Source organism: Leptonychotes weddellii, chromosome 16, assembly GCF_054177405.1.
Source record: "Leptonychotes weddellii isolate Sample4059 chromosome 16, ASM5417740v2, whole genome shotgun sequence".
NCBI classification, from domain to species: domain Eukaryota; kingdom Metazoa; phylum Chordata; class Mammalia; order Carnivora; family Phocidae; genus Leptonychotes; species Leptonychotes weddellii.
In genome coordinates this window covers 12,529,919-12,548,586 of record NC_138384.1, presented here as the reverse complement: position 1 = coordinate 12,548,586, position 18,668 = coordinate 12,529,919, and the positions used below count along the sequence as shown (strand labels likewise).

The 18,668-nt window shown below is 51.4% G+C and overlaps 1 protein-coding gene across 1 annotated transcript in view; it reads right to left on the bottom strand.

Moving 5' to 3' along the window:
- CALB2 (calbindin 2) overlaps positions 1-18,103 on the bottom strand; it is a 27,345-nt gene extending 9,242 nt beyond the window's left edge. The window contains exons 1-4 of the mRNA XM_081806146.1: positions 17,937-18,103; positions 6,549-6,625; positions 3,701-3,790; positions 1,242-1,322 (exon numbers count right to left, since the gene is read on the bottom strand). Coding sequence (XP_081662272.1) covers positions 1,242-1,322; positions 3,701-3,790; positions 6,549-6,625; positions 17,937-18,030 — 342 coding nt within the window. The 5' untranslated portion in view covers positions 18,031-18,103. The remainder of the gene's footprint in view (positions 1-1,241; positions 1,323-3,700; positions 3,791-6,548; positions 6,626-17,936) is intronic.
- Positions 18,104-18,668: the final 565 nt, after the last annotated feature.

Here is an 18,668-nt window from a genome sequence, read left to right as displayed (position 1 = left end):
CGGCAAGACAGGCAAGAGAAGGACTAAGAACAGAATCCAGAATGTCAATGACCAGCTTATGGAATCTTGCCATCTTGAAAAGCCTGGGGAAAATCCTTTAAAGCACCATAAAATTAAATCCATATCTGATGCTTAGGCAAGCTGCCGCTTAAAAAATGACTTTTCTGCCCTGAGAATCAGTTCTTTCTAACCAACTTTCTACCCATGTAGGGAACTCCATGCCATGTGGGTTTCTGGGCTAACGATTAGTTTTAGGCAGTAAATCACGGAGAGGGGATTACCGGTGTCTGGACATGGATTTAACATGAGGAATGGCAACTCAAGTCAAGTTGAAGGCCAGTCATTATCAGAGCAGACAGTGTGTGGGGGGTATCGGTTAAGTTTCCCTCCGAGGGACACATACATTGAACAGCGAGGGTGCAGAGTCCAGAAAAATATCAAGAAATAATTGGTACTTTGCTGGGTATCAGGATTAGTCATGTATTTGGTTGAGTCATATGGAATTTCCAATATTTATAAATAAAAAATGGTCAAATATTAGTGATTTCACATGGTTTCATCTATCGTTGACTATTACTAAAAAAAAATATGTGAGTTTGGATGGTCTGTTTCACTTGAGGATTTCAAAGAATGTCTGTTGCACAGATCTATTTTAAAGGGGGGCACTGACGTGTAGACCACAGTTAAGAATCAGAACTGGAAGATACTGCAAACTGGAATCCCCCCGCCCCCCACCCGAGCTTTTTCAGCTTTGGGATGGCACATAAATCCATGCTCCCCACACATGCTCCTTGGAGCCCTGACTTCAAGGGACACTAATGTTATTGAGAACACAGTACGTGAGATCTGGAAGCCAAATGACGTGAAACAGATCTCTTCACTGCAGGATTTCTCAGAGACTGTAAGATGCAAATGTCCATGACCAATTCCCGAAGGGGAGGTAAGTGTGTACATGGCATCTCCCGAATGTACTTGCCCACATTTACTTCTCACTGTATCCTGCACGCTTTGACGTGCACATATCATTTGGGGATCTTGCTGAAATGTAGATTTCTGCGTGGATCAGGGACTCTGCGTTTCTCACACGCACTCAGGTGCTGGTGATGCTGATGGCATTGGTCCAGGGACCATGCTCTGAGTCGTGGAGTTCTAAGGGGTTTAGCATCGCCCAGGGGACCACTCCCAGGCATTGGGGTGGGCCTGGCTCTGAACATGGGAGAAAGGCAGCGCCTTGGCCTCACCTCCATAAACTCGGTGCTGGAGCCCACGTGCTGCCTAAAGCACAGAAGGAAGTTCTCCTCCGTTGGCAGGATCTGCGCCAGCTGTGGGGGCCAGAGAGCGACAGAGACGTTAGAGGGCCCTGCCAGGGAGCAGAGCAGACTTTCCTGGAGGGAGGATGGTGAATGGCCAGCGGCAAGGTAGCTTGGGAGCTGCATTTGGCTTTTCTTCCTGAGAACAGCCCTTCAAAAGGGAAGAAGGATGTTCTGAGAAGTGTATCTGGGTCGCCCCACATCTTAGGTGTGAGCAGCTTGAGGGACAGACAGTGGTGCCACTTTAAAAATGCAAGTATCCTGTCTTCAAAAGAATACTTAATAGATGATTCCATCTATATAAAATTCTAAAAAATGCAAACGAATCTGAGATGGGTGGTTGCTTGGGATTTTTAACGGTGATGGAAATGCTGTATCTTGATCGTGGTGGTAATTACATGGCTGTGCACAACCCCAGAACTTGGCTCTTCCAATCAATGCAGCTTATTGTACGTAAATTATCCCTCAACAAATCTGATTTTTTAGACAATGCAAAAATACCCTAGTTCAGCAAACACGGCTGGCTGTCCCGGACATACTTTGCTCCCAGCTTCCTTGGTCACAGGCAAATCCTGATAGGTCTGAGTCAGCTAAATGTGCCAATCCTGTTTCCCTTGCCAGGGATTGGCTTATGAACAGGCATGTGACCTAGTTCTGGCCAATGAGATGTGAGGGGAGGTCTGCTAAAAGTACTCCTGGGAAAGGTTTCCTTGCTCCCAGGAGGGGCCAGATGAGATGGATCCTTCCTGCATCTGAACATGGGTGCATCCGGATGTGATGGCTGAAACACTAGCCCAGCCTGAGGATGAAGCTATTTTGGGGGGCAGAGAGCTGCGGAGAAGCAGGGATGGGGGCCTGGCCTCCTTCATCTGGAGCCAACCCTTCCCATGGCTCGTCTCATTAAGAGCCTCTCATGGTTTAAGCCAGGAGTAGGTAAACAATGGGCCATGAGCCGAATCTGGCCCAATGCCTGTTTCTGTAAATGAACTTGTCTTGGAACGTGGCCATGCCCATTCATTTTTATACTGTCTATGGCTGCTTTTGTGTCGCAGTGGCAGAGTTGAAAGAATTGTGACAGAAACTATATGGCCTCCAAATCCTAAAACATTTACCGTCATCTGGATCTTTCCAGAAAAGAGTCTGGTGACCCCTGGTTTAAGCCCATTTGAGTCAGGATTTTCTGAGACTTGCAGCTTAGACATCTATGCTCTTGGTGCCCTTCCCAGGTCCCCCCTTAGCTAGGCTGGTGGGCCATCCCTCACGCCATGAAGGACACCTGCTAATGGCTCAGAGCTGCCCCCTGCAGCAGAGCTGCCCTCCAACAAACCACCGCTGCCCCAGCCCCGCCACCTCCCTGACCTGGAGGGGGCAGCCTGTATCCTACGACTGACTGAAATGGGGGTACAAAGGACCACCCCATCCCTTGCCCCAAGGTGAGACCAACTCTGGTTGGTGTCTGTCTCAGTCTCTGCTTCCGGGGCACTGCCCTGAGGCAGCAGCCCACCCAATCCACCCTGGGAGGAGCTATGCCCTCATTCCTGTGCTGCCACCATTACGCCTGAGCCCTGGACCACACATCACAAACTGATGGCCACAGGCGTTTGGTTAGGCTGGCACACACATGCCTACGTACTGTGTGTGTGTGTGTGTGTGTGTGTACATAAGTTGTTTAATTAAACAAGGAAGCCATTAAACGGAGGTGGGCTTAACGCCTTAGTAGCCTCTGTGAGCAAACCCAAACTGAAACCGACCAGCCAACAAGGTGCTCCCAAATAATGCAGCCACTTAAGCTCTAGCCAATCAGATAATTTCCTTGCTCTGCTCCCCCCTCTTCTCTGTGAGAATCTTTCCCCAGCTACTGCTGGTGGAGTTTTCCTAGCCACCTCTGGTTTGGCACTGCCCCATTCGAATCAGTTTTTGCTCAAATACACTCTTTAAATTTTTAATATGCCTCTATTTCTGTTTTAGCAATATGTATTTATGCAAACATAAACGTGTGTGTATTTATATTAGATATATATGATACGTGCTATATATGTAAATTAGATGTTTAAAAATTAATTAAGTAATTAAAACTGTTGCCTTCGGATGCCTTCCGGTGGGGCACGAACTCTCTTGTTCTCCAGCTGTCATGCTCCTTCCTCTCTTAAGCTGGGATCCTCACCCATTTGCAGTAGCTGCTGGGACCGTGAGAGCACGTCTTAGACCTGTCTTAGGCCAATGTTTGTTGCTTCTTTCCTCGTGAGGCACAGAAAAAGTCCCGCCTGTTCTCGTTGGTCAGCCTAAGTGCTGGAGGTGGCATGGGGGCTTCCAGACCACCCCCCATTTAGAGGCCCAGAAGGACACCTGTGCTTGGCGGAGTAGCTCTTAGCCAGGATGGTAGGACTCACCTCAGCCATTTCAATTTTGCCGTCCGAGTTCTTGTCATACTTCTGCATGAACTCCTTCATCTTCTCCCCAAAGTTGTCAGTCTTTGACATCTGAGGAAAGACAGAGGGGGGCTGACTGGGCTGCCGGGCCCCATGGGAACCACGGATCTCTCACCTGCTTGGTGTGGTAGTGGCGCGAATCATTCTGTGCCCCAAATCTGCAGGCACGGAACCAGGCCGGGCCGATGCTCTGAGTGGTCAGGGCTGCACTCTTCTCCTTCCCAAGATCCCTCCAAGCCCAAGCGATCTCTCCTTTGGGGCTCGGTCACATGAGGACATATACCCCACCCCCATGCAATTCATGCAATCAAACATACCCTCTGCCTTTGAGACAGGATTAAACCACAGCTGTATCAGAAGGACGAGGACTTATTCCCATCACTCAGATTTGAGAACTGAGGCCCCAACATTTTACCAAGGCAACTTCTCATACAAGCCAACTTATTCCACAAGGAATATACTAGCACTACCCTAGAGCAAGGTAAATCGCACATTTTCTTCTCTCAGGTCTAAAGGCAATTCATGACATTTTTCACCCTGATTTTATGCCAGGAGGAAGGTGAGGAGAAAGTCTTCATAAAGCTGAGGGGTAATTTCAGTTATCCTTTAGATTATTGTGACTACTCCAAAGACAGACAACTTCAAAATCTCCTTTAGCCCATCACTGCCTACCTTAAATATAAGGCTCTCCAAAATTCTCCAATCTTAGCCTGTTTTGGGTGCTGCTGAATAATTCTATGCATTAACGGGCTCTTCCTCATCCCTCACCAATGGTCACTCTGCTTGAGCAGCTGAGGCCTCTTCTTGACTTCTCTGATGACTTCTGGGTGGGTTGGGGGCTTCCTCGGATTGGGCCCAGGAGAATTCTACCCATTCTTCAGGTTAGAGTCTTTTCTGTATACCCTTCTACTGCTTTCTACCTGGGAACCGGCTTTAATTTGCCACGATTTATTCATCAGTATTTATTGCCTTACATTTATAAGTGTGCACGGAATGTTCCTAGGCCCCTATCACAGATGGGGTCAGCTGGTTTAGCTTTCACAGCAGCCCCAGTGAGGTGAGTCGCCTGTCCCTTCTACACTTCAATGCAGGCTGAGGTGAAGGGTCTTCTCCCGAGGTGACCAGCCAGTGTAGCTAGAATTGGAACTCGTGGTACCTGCTTCCAAGGCCAATATTCCTTCTGCCCTATAACAGCTGCTCTGAACACCAGTCCCAGATGGTGTCAGTTGAGATGGTTGTTGACAGACTTGAGAGTCACCCCTGAAGCCATCTGAGGAAGGGAGTGACTAAGATTTCAGACTAGAAGCACTTCATCAAAACCCATTCCTCCGCCTACCCCAGGATCCCAGAATCAGTTTTGAAGCCTGGGTTTTCTGTGATGCAGGCTTCTTCTTCTTCTTTTTTTTTTTTTTTTAAGTTTTTACTTGACACAGAGAGAGAGGGAACACAAGCAGCGGGAGCAGGAGAGGGAGAAGCAGGCTGCCCGCGGAGCAGGGAGCCCGATGTGGGGCTCTATCCCAGGACCCTGGGATCACGAACTGAGCCAAAGGCAGACGCCCAACAACTGAGCCACCCAGGCGCCCCGATGCAGGCTTCTTTATCCTAGTAATGAGGGGTCATAGGGGGACAGTTGATAAACCCATGAATCATCACCATCGACTAAGCCCATGGACGGACCTCCCCTCGCTGGGGCACTCTGCTGGGCTCTGGACCAGGAGCTTACCGGTGACTCATTTGTGACTCATCTCCCAAACTGCCCCATGAAGACTTGCTAAGAAGCAGCAGACTGGCCAGCAGACATGCAGCTGGGGAGAGTGGGGAGACCCCCAAAGGACCAGCGGGAGCTGGGGGTGGTAATGGATCTGACTGTGTATCTTTGAGAACTAGACGTGGGAATCCCAATAAACTAGCTCCAATTACCTCAGCTTTTCAGTATTTCAGACAGTCCTCCCAAGGCTTTAGTGAATTTCATAGTGCCAGCTCATGACTACAGGCCCCACAATGACCCTGCCCTGAAGGGGCTGGGACGTGATTTGGAGTCGCTTCAGGCAGGCTGAGAAAGGCAGTCTGACACCACCACAAATGAGGCCAGTCTGTACTATGTGGTTCAGATGCTGGTTTGGAGCAATCCTGTGTTCATCTAGGTCCTTGCTGAGGATTCCAGATTCTGTTAGTCTAGAACAGTAGTTCTCCGGTGGGGATTATTCTGTGCCCCCCACAGGGGACATTTGGTGATTTCTCGAGACATTTTTGATTGTCACAACTTCGAGGGGATGCTCCTGGCATCTCATGGGGAGTCCCAGTGATGCTGTTATGTATCCTACAATGCACAGGAGAGCCCCCCCACGACGAAGAATTATCCAGCCCTGTCAGTAGTGCTGAGGCTGAAAAACTTCAGTCTAGAATAAAGACACTTCAAACCCCTGAGGCATACAATTGAGTCAGGAACCCCCTGAGAATCTTAGATAGGCTCTGGACTATTCCTTAGCGCAAAAAAAAAAAAAAAAAAAAGCTTTTATACACATATACACAGACACAAAGCTTTGCAGTTTTGGGAGGGTTCAGTAACCCCTGGTATCCATTCATGAACACCCCTCAATCCCAGACACCCAAAGATATTGCAGGAAGGTTCTCTTTTTAAGGGATTATTCCAACTGAAAAAAATCCTTACAAATAAAAACTTGGAAGGTCAAGACCAGAGATGTCAGGCTGGCTTAGGAGATGCATAACTTGGGGACAGACAATGCTGACCAAGGCCGTGATCAGGATGATAGAAAAATCAAACAATGGGACAGAGTACTGGGCTTACCATGCCAGAGCCTTTTCTTGCCTTCTCCAGCTCTTGGAAAAAGTTTTCTAGCTCTTTACCTTCAATGTACCCATTTCCTGTGAAGAAAGCAAAGAAAAAAAAAAAAAGAAAGCAATTGACCTCAGAGCTGAATAGTAAGACTGATGGGGGGTTGGTGAGGGGATGGGGAAGTCAGGGGCTTCATGGAGAACTCCTCCCTGGTCACCAAGCAGGTGTCTGGGTTGGCCTCAGACTGTGCAGCGTTAGGGATGCAGATCCTGCTCTCAACTGTGCAGCTGCAAGATTAGTAACCATGTGTCTTTGAGGTATACTTTCAGTAGTCAGAGAACGCTGGGAGGGACCGGCATCTGGGCCAAGCTGGTAGAAGTGGGCCAAGCCGGAACTGTCTGCAACTGGCTGGGCAAGCAGCAGGAGTGAGAATCCACCAGGCGACAACAGGTCATCAGCATCTGGGCTTGTCAGCAGGTGGCAGGCCCTGGTCACAGGAGTGAATGAGGCCGAGACAGAATTTGGGTCTCTGGAGTGGGAGGGTATACTGCGTTGAAGAGTGACCCCCTCACCCCCCCAAACCCATGCCCACCTAGAATCTCAGAATGTGACCTCACTTGGAAATAGGGTAATTATAATTAGTTAAGATGAGGCCATGGTAGATTAGGGTAGACCCTAATCCAATGACTTGTGTCCTTATAGGAAGGCCATGTGGAGACACGTAGAGACACACAGGGAAGAAGACTATGTAAAGACAGGGACCAAGACTGGAGTGATGTATCTCCAAGCTAAGGAGTGCCATGCTTCGCTGGCAACCACTAGGAGCTCGGAGAGAGGCACAGAAGGACTGTCCCCGAGAGCCTCCAGAAGGAAGCATGGTGCCCACACCTTAGTTTTGGACTTCCAGCCTCCAGAACGGTAAGAGAAAAAACCCTCTGTTGTTTTAAGCCACCCGGTCGGTGGTACTTTGTTACAGCAGCTCTGGGGAGCTAGAAAAGAAAGAAAGGCGGAGTGTCTGTCCTTTGGGCTGGGGCCACCCGAGAGTGTTGGTCACCAGGATTATGCAGAGGGGAGGCGATCCGCTGCAGGGCCATGAAGAGAGGAGGCCATGAGGTTTGTGGACACAGAGTAAAACCCTGTTCTGCTCACTCACCGCCTGTAGGACTTTGGAAAAGTCATTTAACCCGTGTCAGCTGCAAAGTGAGTTTTGACACTTGTGTGTAGAGCCCACCAAGCCCCCCATTATGAGGGGACTGTCAATGTGGCTTTTATTCCAGTTCAGTGACCAGAATATGAGGAAAAGATGGAACGAGTCGGGGTGAAAAGTGCAAAGATCAGGACCGGGCCCCAAGGTCAGCGCCTGACTCTGAAGAGCACATAAGTGGTGAGAGGCCCTTTAGGTTCTCAAGTCTTGAACCCAGAAGGCCTAGAGACTGGGTGAGCTGAGCCCATGGCCAAGGTCACTAGTCCCTGCTGTGATTGAGAGGAGGCATTTCTGGGTGGGAAATCAGACAGGCCGAAGACAGTGCTCCTCACACTCCCCCAAACTGGAATCTCCTGGGATCGTTAAAAAAAAAAATGGATGTCTGGCTCCCACCTCCAGACATGCTGATGTAATTGGTTTGGGGTGTGAACTAAGCATCATGATTTTTTTTTTTTGTAAAGCTTCCCAGGTGATTTCCTTGTGCAGCAAGTTAGGAAACCACTGGCCTAAAGTTTTAAATCTGATGTAAAACGATTGAGCAAGGTTCCTATAAAGAATAGTCAGTCACCTGGTAGCTTTCTTCAGGGGCAGATGGAATTGCAAATGAAACAAAGAAAATAAAAAAGGAGAATTTATCCTGGCCCTTGGGGGTGGGATGGGGTGGGGTGGGGGTGGGGGTTCTTCCCACCCTCTCCCCTGCTGGCATCCCCTGAGAATTTTCAATTCCCAATAAATAACCGTGGAGGCGCCCCCTAGTGGAAAAGATGCTACACTAAACATGCATGGAGGATCCCGGGAGATAAATGATGTAGTTTTGTCTGCAGGGAAAAGATGTGATTGTATTTAGGGGGTGGGGGAAGGGGACTTGAGCTCCCTTTTTTCCCCTGGCATAGAGTGGTCATCGTTCTTGGGACAGTTGGAATTTCGCGAGCGTGTGTCTAATGGCCTGTGAGGCCAGCTGGAGAGGGGGCGTGAGAGGCAAGGCCAAGGGTTTTCTAGGCAAAAGGCAGTCTAGCTGCTGATGCCTCCGAGTTGAAGGAACAAGTACTTTTTCTCTTCCTCATCAGTCTCTGTAGTGATCTGGAAGGATGGGTTTCAGCTCTGACCGGCACGCCTCACCATCCTGAGAGCCGGCCCTGCTATGGAGGGGGGTGCGGGCGGGTTACCCACACTTCTTGCAGAAGTACCCACACCCACTTCTTGTTCTGCCTCTATTACTCACTGGTTTGCTCTGGGATGCCACCTCTCCAGACCTGTTTCCTCACCTATAAAACAGGGATAATGACGGTGCCTTCCTCCTACGTTTGGCAGTGAAGACCCCCATGGGGGTAAAAACACATGGAACGTGCTGGCCCACAGTAAGCCTCCAAAATGCCAGTGGTCATTACCACCATGACTGGTGTTTCTGCCGGCTGCCCAGGCTGGGGAACACCTTGATCTTGGGCCGCTTGCTTTAGGCCGAGAAGATTTGGGGCGCAGGAAGAGGCCAAAGCAGGTGCGGCCAGCGCTGAGCCATGTCCCATTGAGCAATATGAACGGGAAGAAGAAAAGTACAGGGGCGCCTGGGTGGCTCAGTCGTTAAGCGTCTGCCTTCGGCTCAGGTCATGGTCCCAGGGTCCTGGGATTGAGCCCCGCGTCGGGCTCCCTGCTCCGCGGGAAGCCTGCTTCTCCCTCTCCCACTCTCCCTGCTTGTGTTCCCTCTCTCGCTGTCTCTCTCTCTCTGTCAAATAAATAAAATCTTAAAAAAAAAAAAAGTAAGAGAAGTACAAACCTGTGGGACCCACTTTTTCCTTGGGGTTTCTCTGAAACTTACAAAGAATAAATGTACTTATGTTTATTCTTGTTCTGGAAAGGTTTTATGGTGGTTTAATAACCTCCAGAACCAGTCAGCCAGTGCCTTGCCCAGCAGGAGACATGGACACTTGTGAACATCAGGATACAACACTTTTAATTTTTCAAAGCATATTTGCTTCTTTCTTTGCTTCAGGAGATAATTTGAAACCTCACTACGTGTAAGGCCCTGTGTAGGTTGCCATGGGAGGGGGGTATGACAATGTGCAAGATCGAGCTCCCGTCTTCCAAGTTGTCACACTCCTTCCAGACACACAGGATCATAACAGGGCAGAATAGAATCCTCTTCTTGTGACAAAGAAACTTGAGGCACAGAGAAGGTAAGCAATCTGTTCAGGGACACACAGCAAGGCAGGACCAGAACTGGAGTATCCTAATTCCTGACCTAGGTTTTATTCATTCATTCACTCATTCATTCATTCAATATTTCTTGAGCATCCACTTTGTGCCTGCTGTGTGCTAGGCACCAGGTGTGTAAAAGTGAGCTAGACGGGGTCTGCCAGGATGGGGCTTTGTTCTAATGGGGTGGGGATGGGGCAGGGGCAGACAAACAGCAAGGAAAAGGAAAGATGATGTAATAGAACGGAGACGGGCTGCCAGGGCTACTTGACGGGGAGGGCAGGGAAGGCCTCTCTGAGAAGCCCCAGCTACTGGGCAGAGGAAGAGAAAGGGAAGAATAACAGCGGAGGCAGCGGGGAGGAGCCAGGAGAGTGCCACGGTAGAGGTCCCCTCCCCGAACCCACCTTGCACAGCCTGAGCAACCTTCTAGGAATCCCACCACCACTTCCTCTCCGTGCCCCCAACAAAGAGAGAAAAGGTGGCTCAATTCAACAAACCTATACCGTTGCAAGTAAACAACAGTTTGACTTTGTCCCCGGTGGTCAGGGAGCTATAGACAAGTCCTAGATATGGGCTTATTCCCCAGGAGCATTCATGGTCTAGTGGGGCAAAGCAGCCAAACAAGAACTACCAGGATCTACCAGCTGAGGGCGGAGGGAGAGGGGCAGAGATCGGATAGGGAGGCAGGGGCTGCAGGGCCCAGAAGGGGCAACCTCCTCACTGGGGAGAAAGGCCTTTGCCACTTGGTCTCCCTCAGGGCAACCCCCATCCACCCCCGCAGGCAGCTGCTATCCCCGGCTGGGGTGGAGGAGGATGGGTTGACCTACATCCTTCCAGGGCAGACTTCAGCACAAGACAAATGGATTGCTTTTTCTAGACCCTTGTATCAGGGTTTTGGGGCGACTGGCCACCAAGCAAATCTCCTGTGGACGGGCATTGATAAGAATGTGGTTACCATAGCAACCGCCACTCCTTACCTTCCTATCAAACCACATCCTGAGAACATTAGGAAGAGGGGGCTGGGTGGGAGTCAGGGGCCCTGCATCTTCCCTTATTGTACTCTTGCTACTATTCTTTACCACCACTGTGCCTCAGTTTCCCCCAGTTGAAACTGAGACAACAGTACTTGGGGGCACCTGGGTGGCTCAGCTGAGTGTCTGATTTTGGCTCAGGTCAGGATATCAGGGTCCTCCGATCGAGCCCCTTGTCTAGCTCCTTCTTCCTGCTCAGTGGGAAGTCTCCTTATCCCTCTCCCTCTGCTCCTCCCCGACCCCTCGTGCCTGCGCGCATGCGCTCTCTCTCTCTGTCTCGGATAACCAAAAAAATCTTTAAAAAAAAGAAAGTGAGACACTTCTTTACAATTAAGCTGATCACAGACACCTGGAAAGCCTTGACCAAAGGATGCTCTGCCCCCCGTTGGAAAGAGGCCTACTTGTTTCTCACTGAGATTCGTGTGTACAGATTTTTCTAAGAGTTGAACAGGTAAGAGAAACCTGAGTAAGAGGTATAATTCTGCCACCAGCTCTGTGTCCATGTGACGTCGAGCAAGTCAATCTCTCTGAGCCTCCATTTCTTGATCTCTAAAATGGGTATAACTGTTTATGCCCTTTCTGCTTTATAGAGCTGTTGTGAGAGTCACACAAGGTATTATTGCGAGAGCATTCTGGAAAATGTAAAATCTCACATGAATGGAAAGCATCATTTTCTAACCTCTGTCCTCTGAACCAGTCCATGGCTTTAAACTCCTCAGCTTATTGTAGAGAGTACTGGTTTTCAGGCCAGGCTGTCTATTAGAGTCACCTGGGAAGCTTTTAAAACAATACCATTGTCTGGGCCTCGCCCGTAAAGCTTCTGATTTAATTGATGGGGTGGGGACTTCTTGTGGGCCTGTTTTCAAAGCTCTCTTGGTGATTCTAACGTGCAGTCGGGGTTAAGGACCTTTTTATGGTGAGTCTCAAGTGTTAAGGGATGCAAGAATTACCTGGGGATCTTATTAAAGTGGAGAGTCTAATTTAGCAGGTCTGGAGGATAAGGGCTTGCTGTTGCAAGTGGGGTCTGTGGAACAACAGCATTGGAATTACCTGGGAGCTTGTTAGAAGTGCAGAATCCCAGACCTTACCCAAGAACTCCTGAGGCAGAAGCGCTGGGAGTGAGACCCCGAAATCTGTGTTTTCACAAGGCCTCCTACACATTCAAGTTTGAGAACTATGGGCCTAGCCTCAGCAGCACCCATCAGTCCGTGTTTCCCTGTGAGGCACAGGTTAGAGAAATCCAGGACAGGAGATGCCAAGTTTCAGACTTCCTCGTTAAGAAAGTGTTCCTGAGACCAAGCCACCTGGTTGTCTATCCAGAGTTCAGGTTTATGGAAAGGCAAATAGCCCTCTACCCTTGAAGCCTGAGCACCCTTCAGGACAGTCAAACCCCACCCGCTGGGGCCAGAAATTGGCTTCCTCCAATTCCGCCTTGATATTAATATTACTTTCTGGGGTGCGCACCATTTACAAGGAGCGCCCCCCTCCCTACCTCATCTGCTCTCATCGCAGGACCCAGCTAGGTAAGCAGACGGGTGAGGATGCTGGAGAGGAGGAGTTTGAGGGGGAAAGAGATTAGTCACAGCCTACAGCGTGTGTACTGTTCATCCCGGAGACGACCTCCGCCCACACCTACATTTGTTGTGGCTTCTCTGTCGGTCAGATGGGCGCGCGCACACGTACACACATGCACTCCTGCACACTCTTCTCCGAGTGGCTTCCAGGGCTGAAAAAACACAGAATGTTCAGATCTGACTTTTAGTCTGTGTTTCTGGGCCATGCTGCTTCTGGAACAGTGGTTCTGGAGCTGGGCTGGGTCTTCTGAGCCTGTGGACACCTGGCAGCCGAACGCTGGGCCGGTTCCCAGGCTTGGGGGAGGCCAGAAGGCTAGGGCAGATTGGACAGCAGAGAGCCAAGGAGGAGTCGGGGGAGGGCCAGGCGAGGCCAGAGGGCCCAGATGGGCCCAGCTGGGCCCAGCTGGGCCCAGGAAGGCATGGCACGCCACGGGCCCGGAGAGCTGCTGGGAGAGGCACTATTTTCGAAGAGCTTCACACCGGCTCTAGTAATTCAGGCTCCCCAGGTGTTGGAAGAGATTTCCCTGAAGGGTCTTCTTAGCCCTAGAAACCTCCCTCAGGGCTTCAGCCAGGACAGCCACTTAAGTCTGGAGGGGAATAACCATGGTGAGCGGGCAGGGACGCAGGCTCCCTGGGCTGGGGCTGCCCCTGGCGAGGCGGGCTCAAGCTGTCTTGTTTGTGAAAACTTGTCCCGGGCTGCCTCCCTGGGGAGCCCCAGCTCCTCACAGACACAGCGCCTCCCTGGCTGGTGCAATCATCCCCAGGGGCATGCTGCGGGGCCCAGGGCGCCCACAGAGGCCACCAGCGCAGGGCCACCCAGCACGCTGCAGACACACCAAAGGGCACTGTTAGCAAAGCATTTGGGGGTTTAGGGGTGAAAGCGGAGTGCGGGCCTGATTCCTAGGGCTTACCCTGGGTGGGACAGGAGGCTGCTCCCAAAGAACCCCACATCCTGCCATCACGACCCCCAAGCCCATCCCTTGCTGTCCCAGATGAGACACACAGACCCCACAGAGATCGGCGGACAGGGTTAAAAGACAGCTCTGACCTCGGCTCCCCACACCAGATCCCTCTGACTTTCTTGTGCCAAGAAGTGATGGTTTTTAGGAGTCCTATAATCATTTTAGGAATAGCACAGTAATACTACCTTGTACATGTTATAGTGTTTGTGTAAATAATTAATATATACCAGGTATTCTGGAACCATGTTTGGGCAAGTCTTTTTTTTACTGTTCCAAGAGCCTCCACTTAGTATCCCAGTGCAAGCTGCCCAGACCTCTCTCCACCTTGGAGAAGCCCTATGGCTTCGCTCTCCTCCCCTCTCCCTGCAGGCACACTTGGCTGTGAAGCTCTGGGAGGCCTGCCTGGGTGCTCGGGTCTGACGGGTGTTAGTGGTGCATGGCTTGGGGGGACGCTTCTGTTATTACCATCGGGGGTAGGAGGACAGCGGAGGGAAGACAGGGCAGGGCCTTCCTGTCAATAATTTTCAAAGGCCTCGGGGCCCCCACGGATGGGGAACAAGGCTCACTCCCTGCAAGAGGCTTTGAGAACCCCCCGCGTCACCAGGGCCATCTGGAGGCAGGCAAATGCCCAGAAGTCTGGGCAGATTCCCACACCTGCAGATATATATCTTTTTACATCTTTACTGTCTTGCAGATTCACCCAAGAGACATAAGCTCTTATAAAATTTTCAAACACTCTGGAAATTAACTTAGTTAAAGCAAATGCCTTTTAATTTTTACCTCATCCCCTCTGTAGAGAGAACCACCATTTTCTATTCGCTATAACATGTGCTATCTTTCAAATATCTTCCAGCATATGCGCTTCGTGAATAATGAAAATGGGTTCATACAGTAATAGTGTCCTGCTACCATTCAAAAAATCTTAATAGTACATCTTGGACATTTTCCCACGTCAATGGAAAAGCTCCACCTCACTCTGCTTGGTTGCATAATATTCCCCTGTAGAGATTGGTATAATTCATTTTTCTCCTCCCTGGTGAAGCACATTTCCCTTCAAATTTTCAGTATTCCCAAGAATTTGGTAATAGATGCCTTTGTTCATCTAACTTTTTGCACATGTAAGGGTATATCTATGTCAGAGAGATTCTGAGGGTGAGTGGCATTCCCTGTTTGGATCCAGGTGTCTGCTAGTCTCTGGGAGAGAACCCATCTTGTCCCTGTGATTTCAGTGGCTTCTCCAGGCTAAGGTGTTTTTCCCTTTTGAGCCACACCTTGGCTCTCCATGGAAATTCCTACTGGTCATCAGTGGAACAGGAACCTGGTGTCCCGTCTGATCAGAACCACATGGACAGGCGAGTGTGGGCTCCGAGCTGGGCATCCCGTAGCTGCTTGGATCTTGCAGAGTGAGGACATTCCTGACAAAGAAGTGACCAGGCTACACTGGACAGGGACTCAGACATGGAGGGCCATGTAAGGGTCACTCTGAGCATGGAGGTGGTATGTGGGTCAGAGCGTGGGCTTGGCTACTGTCTTCTCTACCTCTGCCTTTGAGAGATGACATCTGAACCCTCCCAGATGCTTCACACTGAGGGAGCATCCAGGGATGGAACAGGGCACTAGGAGATAGGATTCCTGGGTGCGCCGCCCCCCCACTTTGCCATGTGATCTTGTGAAAAGAACTTTGCCTCTTTGAGTCCCAGTTTCTCTCTCTCCAAACACCCACTCCTTCCTTTTTCCACAAGACTGATGAGGATTTTGAAAAGAATCTAACTCTTAGGGCAAAGTCACCGGAATGATGCTTCCTCCTGGTTAGGAACGGGCTGAGTTAGGGTCAGAGCCCCCCCCCCATCTCCACTCACTTTGGCATCCAGCTTCTCCTAGGGCTGCCTTGTCTTTGTTTCCTAGAGGGTCCAGGAGGAGTGGGGCAGTGGCTCCCTCCCCCAGGGGCTGTGCCTAACTGGGCTCCAGGGACCTGGAAGGCTGCAAAGGGGAGTCCTCCCAGAGCTCTTTAAGTTTGTAAGCGGCAGGGGGACTCCGTAGCAGGAAAAAAACCCCATGATGAACACGGAAGCCAGAGTTAGTAAGGGGGAGGCCCAGATAGGGCAGGGATTGCCTCAGGGGAGAGGGGTGAGCTCCCCAGCAGCCTTTGGGTGTGCGGGAGGGCTTGGGTAGGGAAGTTACAGAGCAAGGCAGTCCACGGCCTAATTCTGGATCCTTCAGTAGAACTCCAGTTTGGCTGTATCCTCATTTTCCTAAATCACCTCTGTGCCATCTCTGGCACTGTAAGCCCCTTTGTCTTCTTTCTCTGTTAGGTCTGGGGCTCCTCCTTGGGGCCTCCCTGAGGCAGTGGCCGGAGACGGCAATGGGGTGTCTGGTAGACAAGGAACCAAGAAGCAAGCACGGAGCTCCCCTTTCACATGGGAGCAGGAGGGAGCCAGAGGCTTTGCGGGTGTTTGTTGGACTCCCTCGTCTGGTGCTAACTTAGCTTTGCTCCAGCCAACAAAAGGACCCCTTTCTGAGATTAAAAGAATGGCTCATCACCTCCGAGGATGGGGTTGGTAGAGGCTCTTCTGTGGACAAGTGGGAGGGAAACTGGTACCTATCGTCATGGAAAAACCCCTCTTCCAACCCAAACGCACGTCCCCAAACCAGGGAATAAACACTGGCCAGGAACCAGCCCCACTACTACCTTGCTATATACAGCCTCAGAGAACTCGCCCCTCATGCCTCTGTCCTCATCTGCACAAGGAGCACCTCGCCCAGCAGCCTCACAGGGACTCCAGAAGGTGCGATTGTGTTTGGAACAGTTCGAGGTCTCAGATAAATGTAAGGGTTTGCATGATTATTGAGAGTGCTATTGGTTGTCCCCACGAGGATGGGGGGAAGTAGAAACTATGGAGTCCTCTTTATTATAGCTGACTCATCTGGCAGGAGGCTGGTTATACCTTGGCCACTTGGTAACTTTCCTTCAATCGTGCAAGTCTCTGGTGCAGATAAACTGGCAGAAGCATCCTTAGGGAATGTGCACGTCATCTGGAATACTAAGAGGCTGCACCTTACAGCCCTTTCCACCAAGGCACTTTTATGGGGATTGGAAGTACAACCCCTCTTTGTCCCCATTTTACAGATTTAACAATCTACCCACCTCTTTCAGTAATTCACAGGCAGATCACTGTCCCAACCTGGGTATTACCTGCCTGGTCCTCTGCCTAGCTCTCAACCCAGCTTTCTCAGGTGGCTCCAAGGGAACAAAACTTGACTCATTAACTTTACTGGGCGTTAACCCTTGCCTCTCCAAGCACTCTGGGCAGAGGGCCTCTGTTTAGCCACCTGCATGCCCTGCGGAAGTGAGGAAAGGAGGAGGGAAGAATTAAGTGAGCCACCCCTGATCCTCCCTCTGGTTCCCATCCCCCTCACTGTCACTCCCAGGATTAACACCCGACGCCACCACCCTGCCAGTGGTCTGAGATGCCTGAACATTTGGGATGCCCATCCCAGCCAGGACCTCAGAGAAGGGAATCGATCACATAGTTTTTTTGGAGGGGTGTAGAAAACATCTCTAGCGATATCAGAAGCTCCTAAAGGGGGGCCTCCCTTTATGCCTGAGTCAGACCATCATAGACTCTTGGAATGCCAGCCCTGGGAGACACCTCCTAAGGTCATTCAGTCAGGCCCTCGATTTTTGGGTGAGTCAGTGTCTTGGTAGGCATTTAGGATTGTGCCTCCCTCCACCCAGAGATGTCACCCAAAGCACCCAGGACTATCACCATGAGGGAATATGTCAGGCTGGTCCCACAACCCGGCTCCCACCACACCCAATGCTGCTGTGTAGGGGACCCATTTGCCCAGGGAGGATGGGAAATGGGCAAAGGAAGCCCAAGGGATGTTCAGGGCCCCTAGGTCACTCTCCACTCTCGCTCCCAGCCAATTCGTCTGGGGAGGCCCAGGCTTTCCCTTCAGTATCCCCCAGCTCGCCCCAACCTCCAGGACAGTGGGGGCGGGGGGGCGGACTAAGCTGGTATTAAACAAAAGGAGAAGCCCAAGAAAGAAGCGAGTGGGCTTTTGAGACCTGTGGCTGCAGCAGCTGAAGGCAGGCCATTACCTTGAAGAGAAAGGCAGGGAAGATAAGATGGCAGGGGGAGTCATGGGGAGCCTTGCCTGCCCAGGCCTCCTCTCTGGGAAAGCTCCCACTTGCCCAGAATGAGGCTGCAAAAGCTGGTGGGCTCTCTGCCGTCTATGTCAGAGAAGAAAAGTTGCTGACAGTTGTCACCTGAGCAGCGCGGGTGTCTCCCAAACTCCAGACCCCGACCTCAGCAGGCTTTGGGGCCCAAACACCCCCTGGGGCAAACGTACGCCTGCCCGCATCAGCGCTGTCCCCTTCCCCTCCACCGCAGGTTCCCTGGGGGCGAACGGGCGCAGAAGTTGAGAGATCTACTGACCGTCTGCGTCAAAGTGCTTCCAGATTTCCAGGAACTGGGACGCCGTCAGCTCGGCCAGGTGCAGGTAAGGGGGCTGCTGCTGCGGGCTAGCCATGGCGAGCGGCTCGGAGACCTCAGGCGCACAGCGTTGTCCCTGCGCCCGGCTCCGCTCCCGCACTCGGCCAGGTCCTGCGCGCCACGCTGCCTTTATATACGGTCCGGAGGCTGCGTCCGCGCCCGGCCGCCGGCAGGGGGCGCGCGCGCTCAGAGAATCGGCCCGGGTGTCGGCGGGGCGGCGGCGGAGGCGCGGCGGTTCGGCCAGGGGCGCGGGGTGGGGACGGGGCGGGGGGCATAGAGACCGCTTGGCGCGCGGGCAGGGAAGCAGAGGCCCCCCGCTGCGGAGGCGGGGGAGAGGTTGCTCTTGCCTCTCTCTGACCTTGAGTGCAGCCACCCCGTATTGTTACTAGCGGGAGCAGTAGTAATAACAGTAGTAACAGCAACGCCACGAATAGTAATAATAATACAAGCCTGGCAAGTAATTAGCACCTGCACTTCGCGGTTCCCTAGGTCTCTCAGGCCTCCTCTCGTCCGACCCTTCCACAGCAGGAAGAACAGGGACCACTTTTCTGAGGAGGGGACTTGAGACTAAAAAATGACATGACTTGCCCAGCAAAGAGGGGCCGAGCTAGAATGTGAACCCAGCGCTTTCCCATGCTCTCCTGGGCCCTCAGTGCAGCTCATACTTGGGGAGAA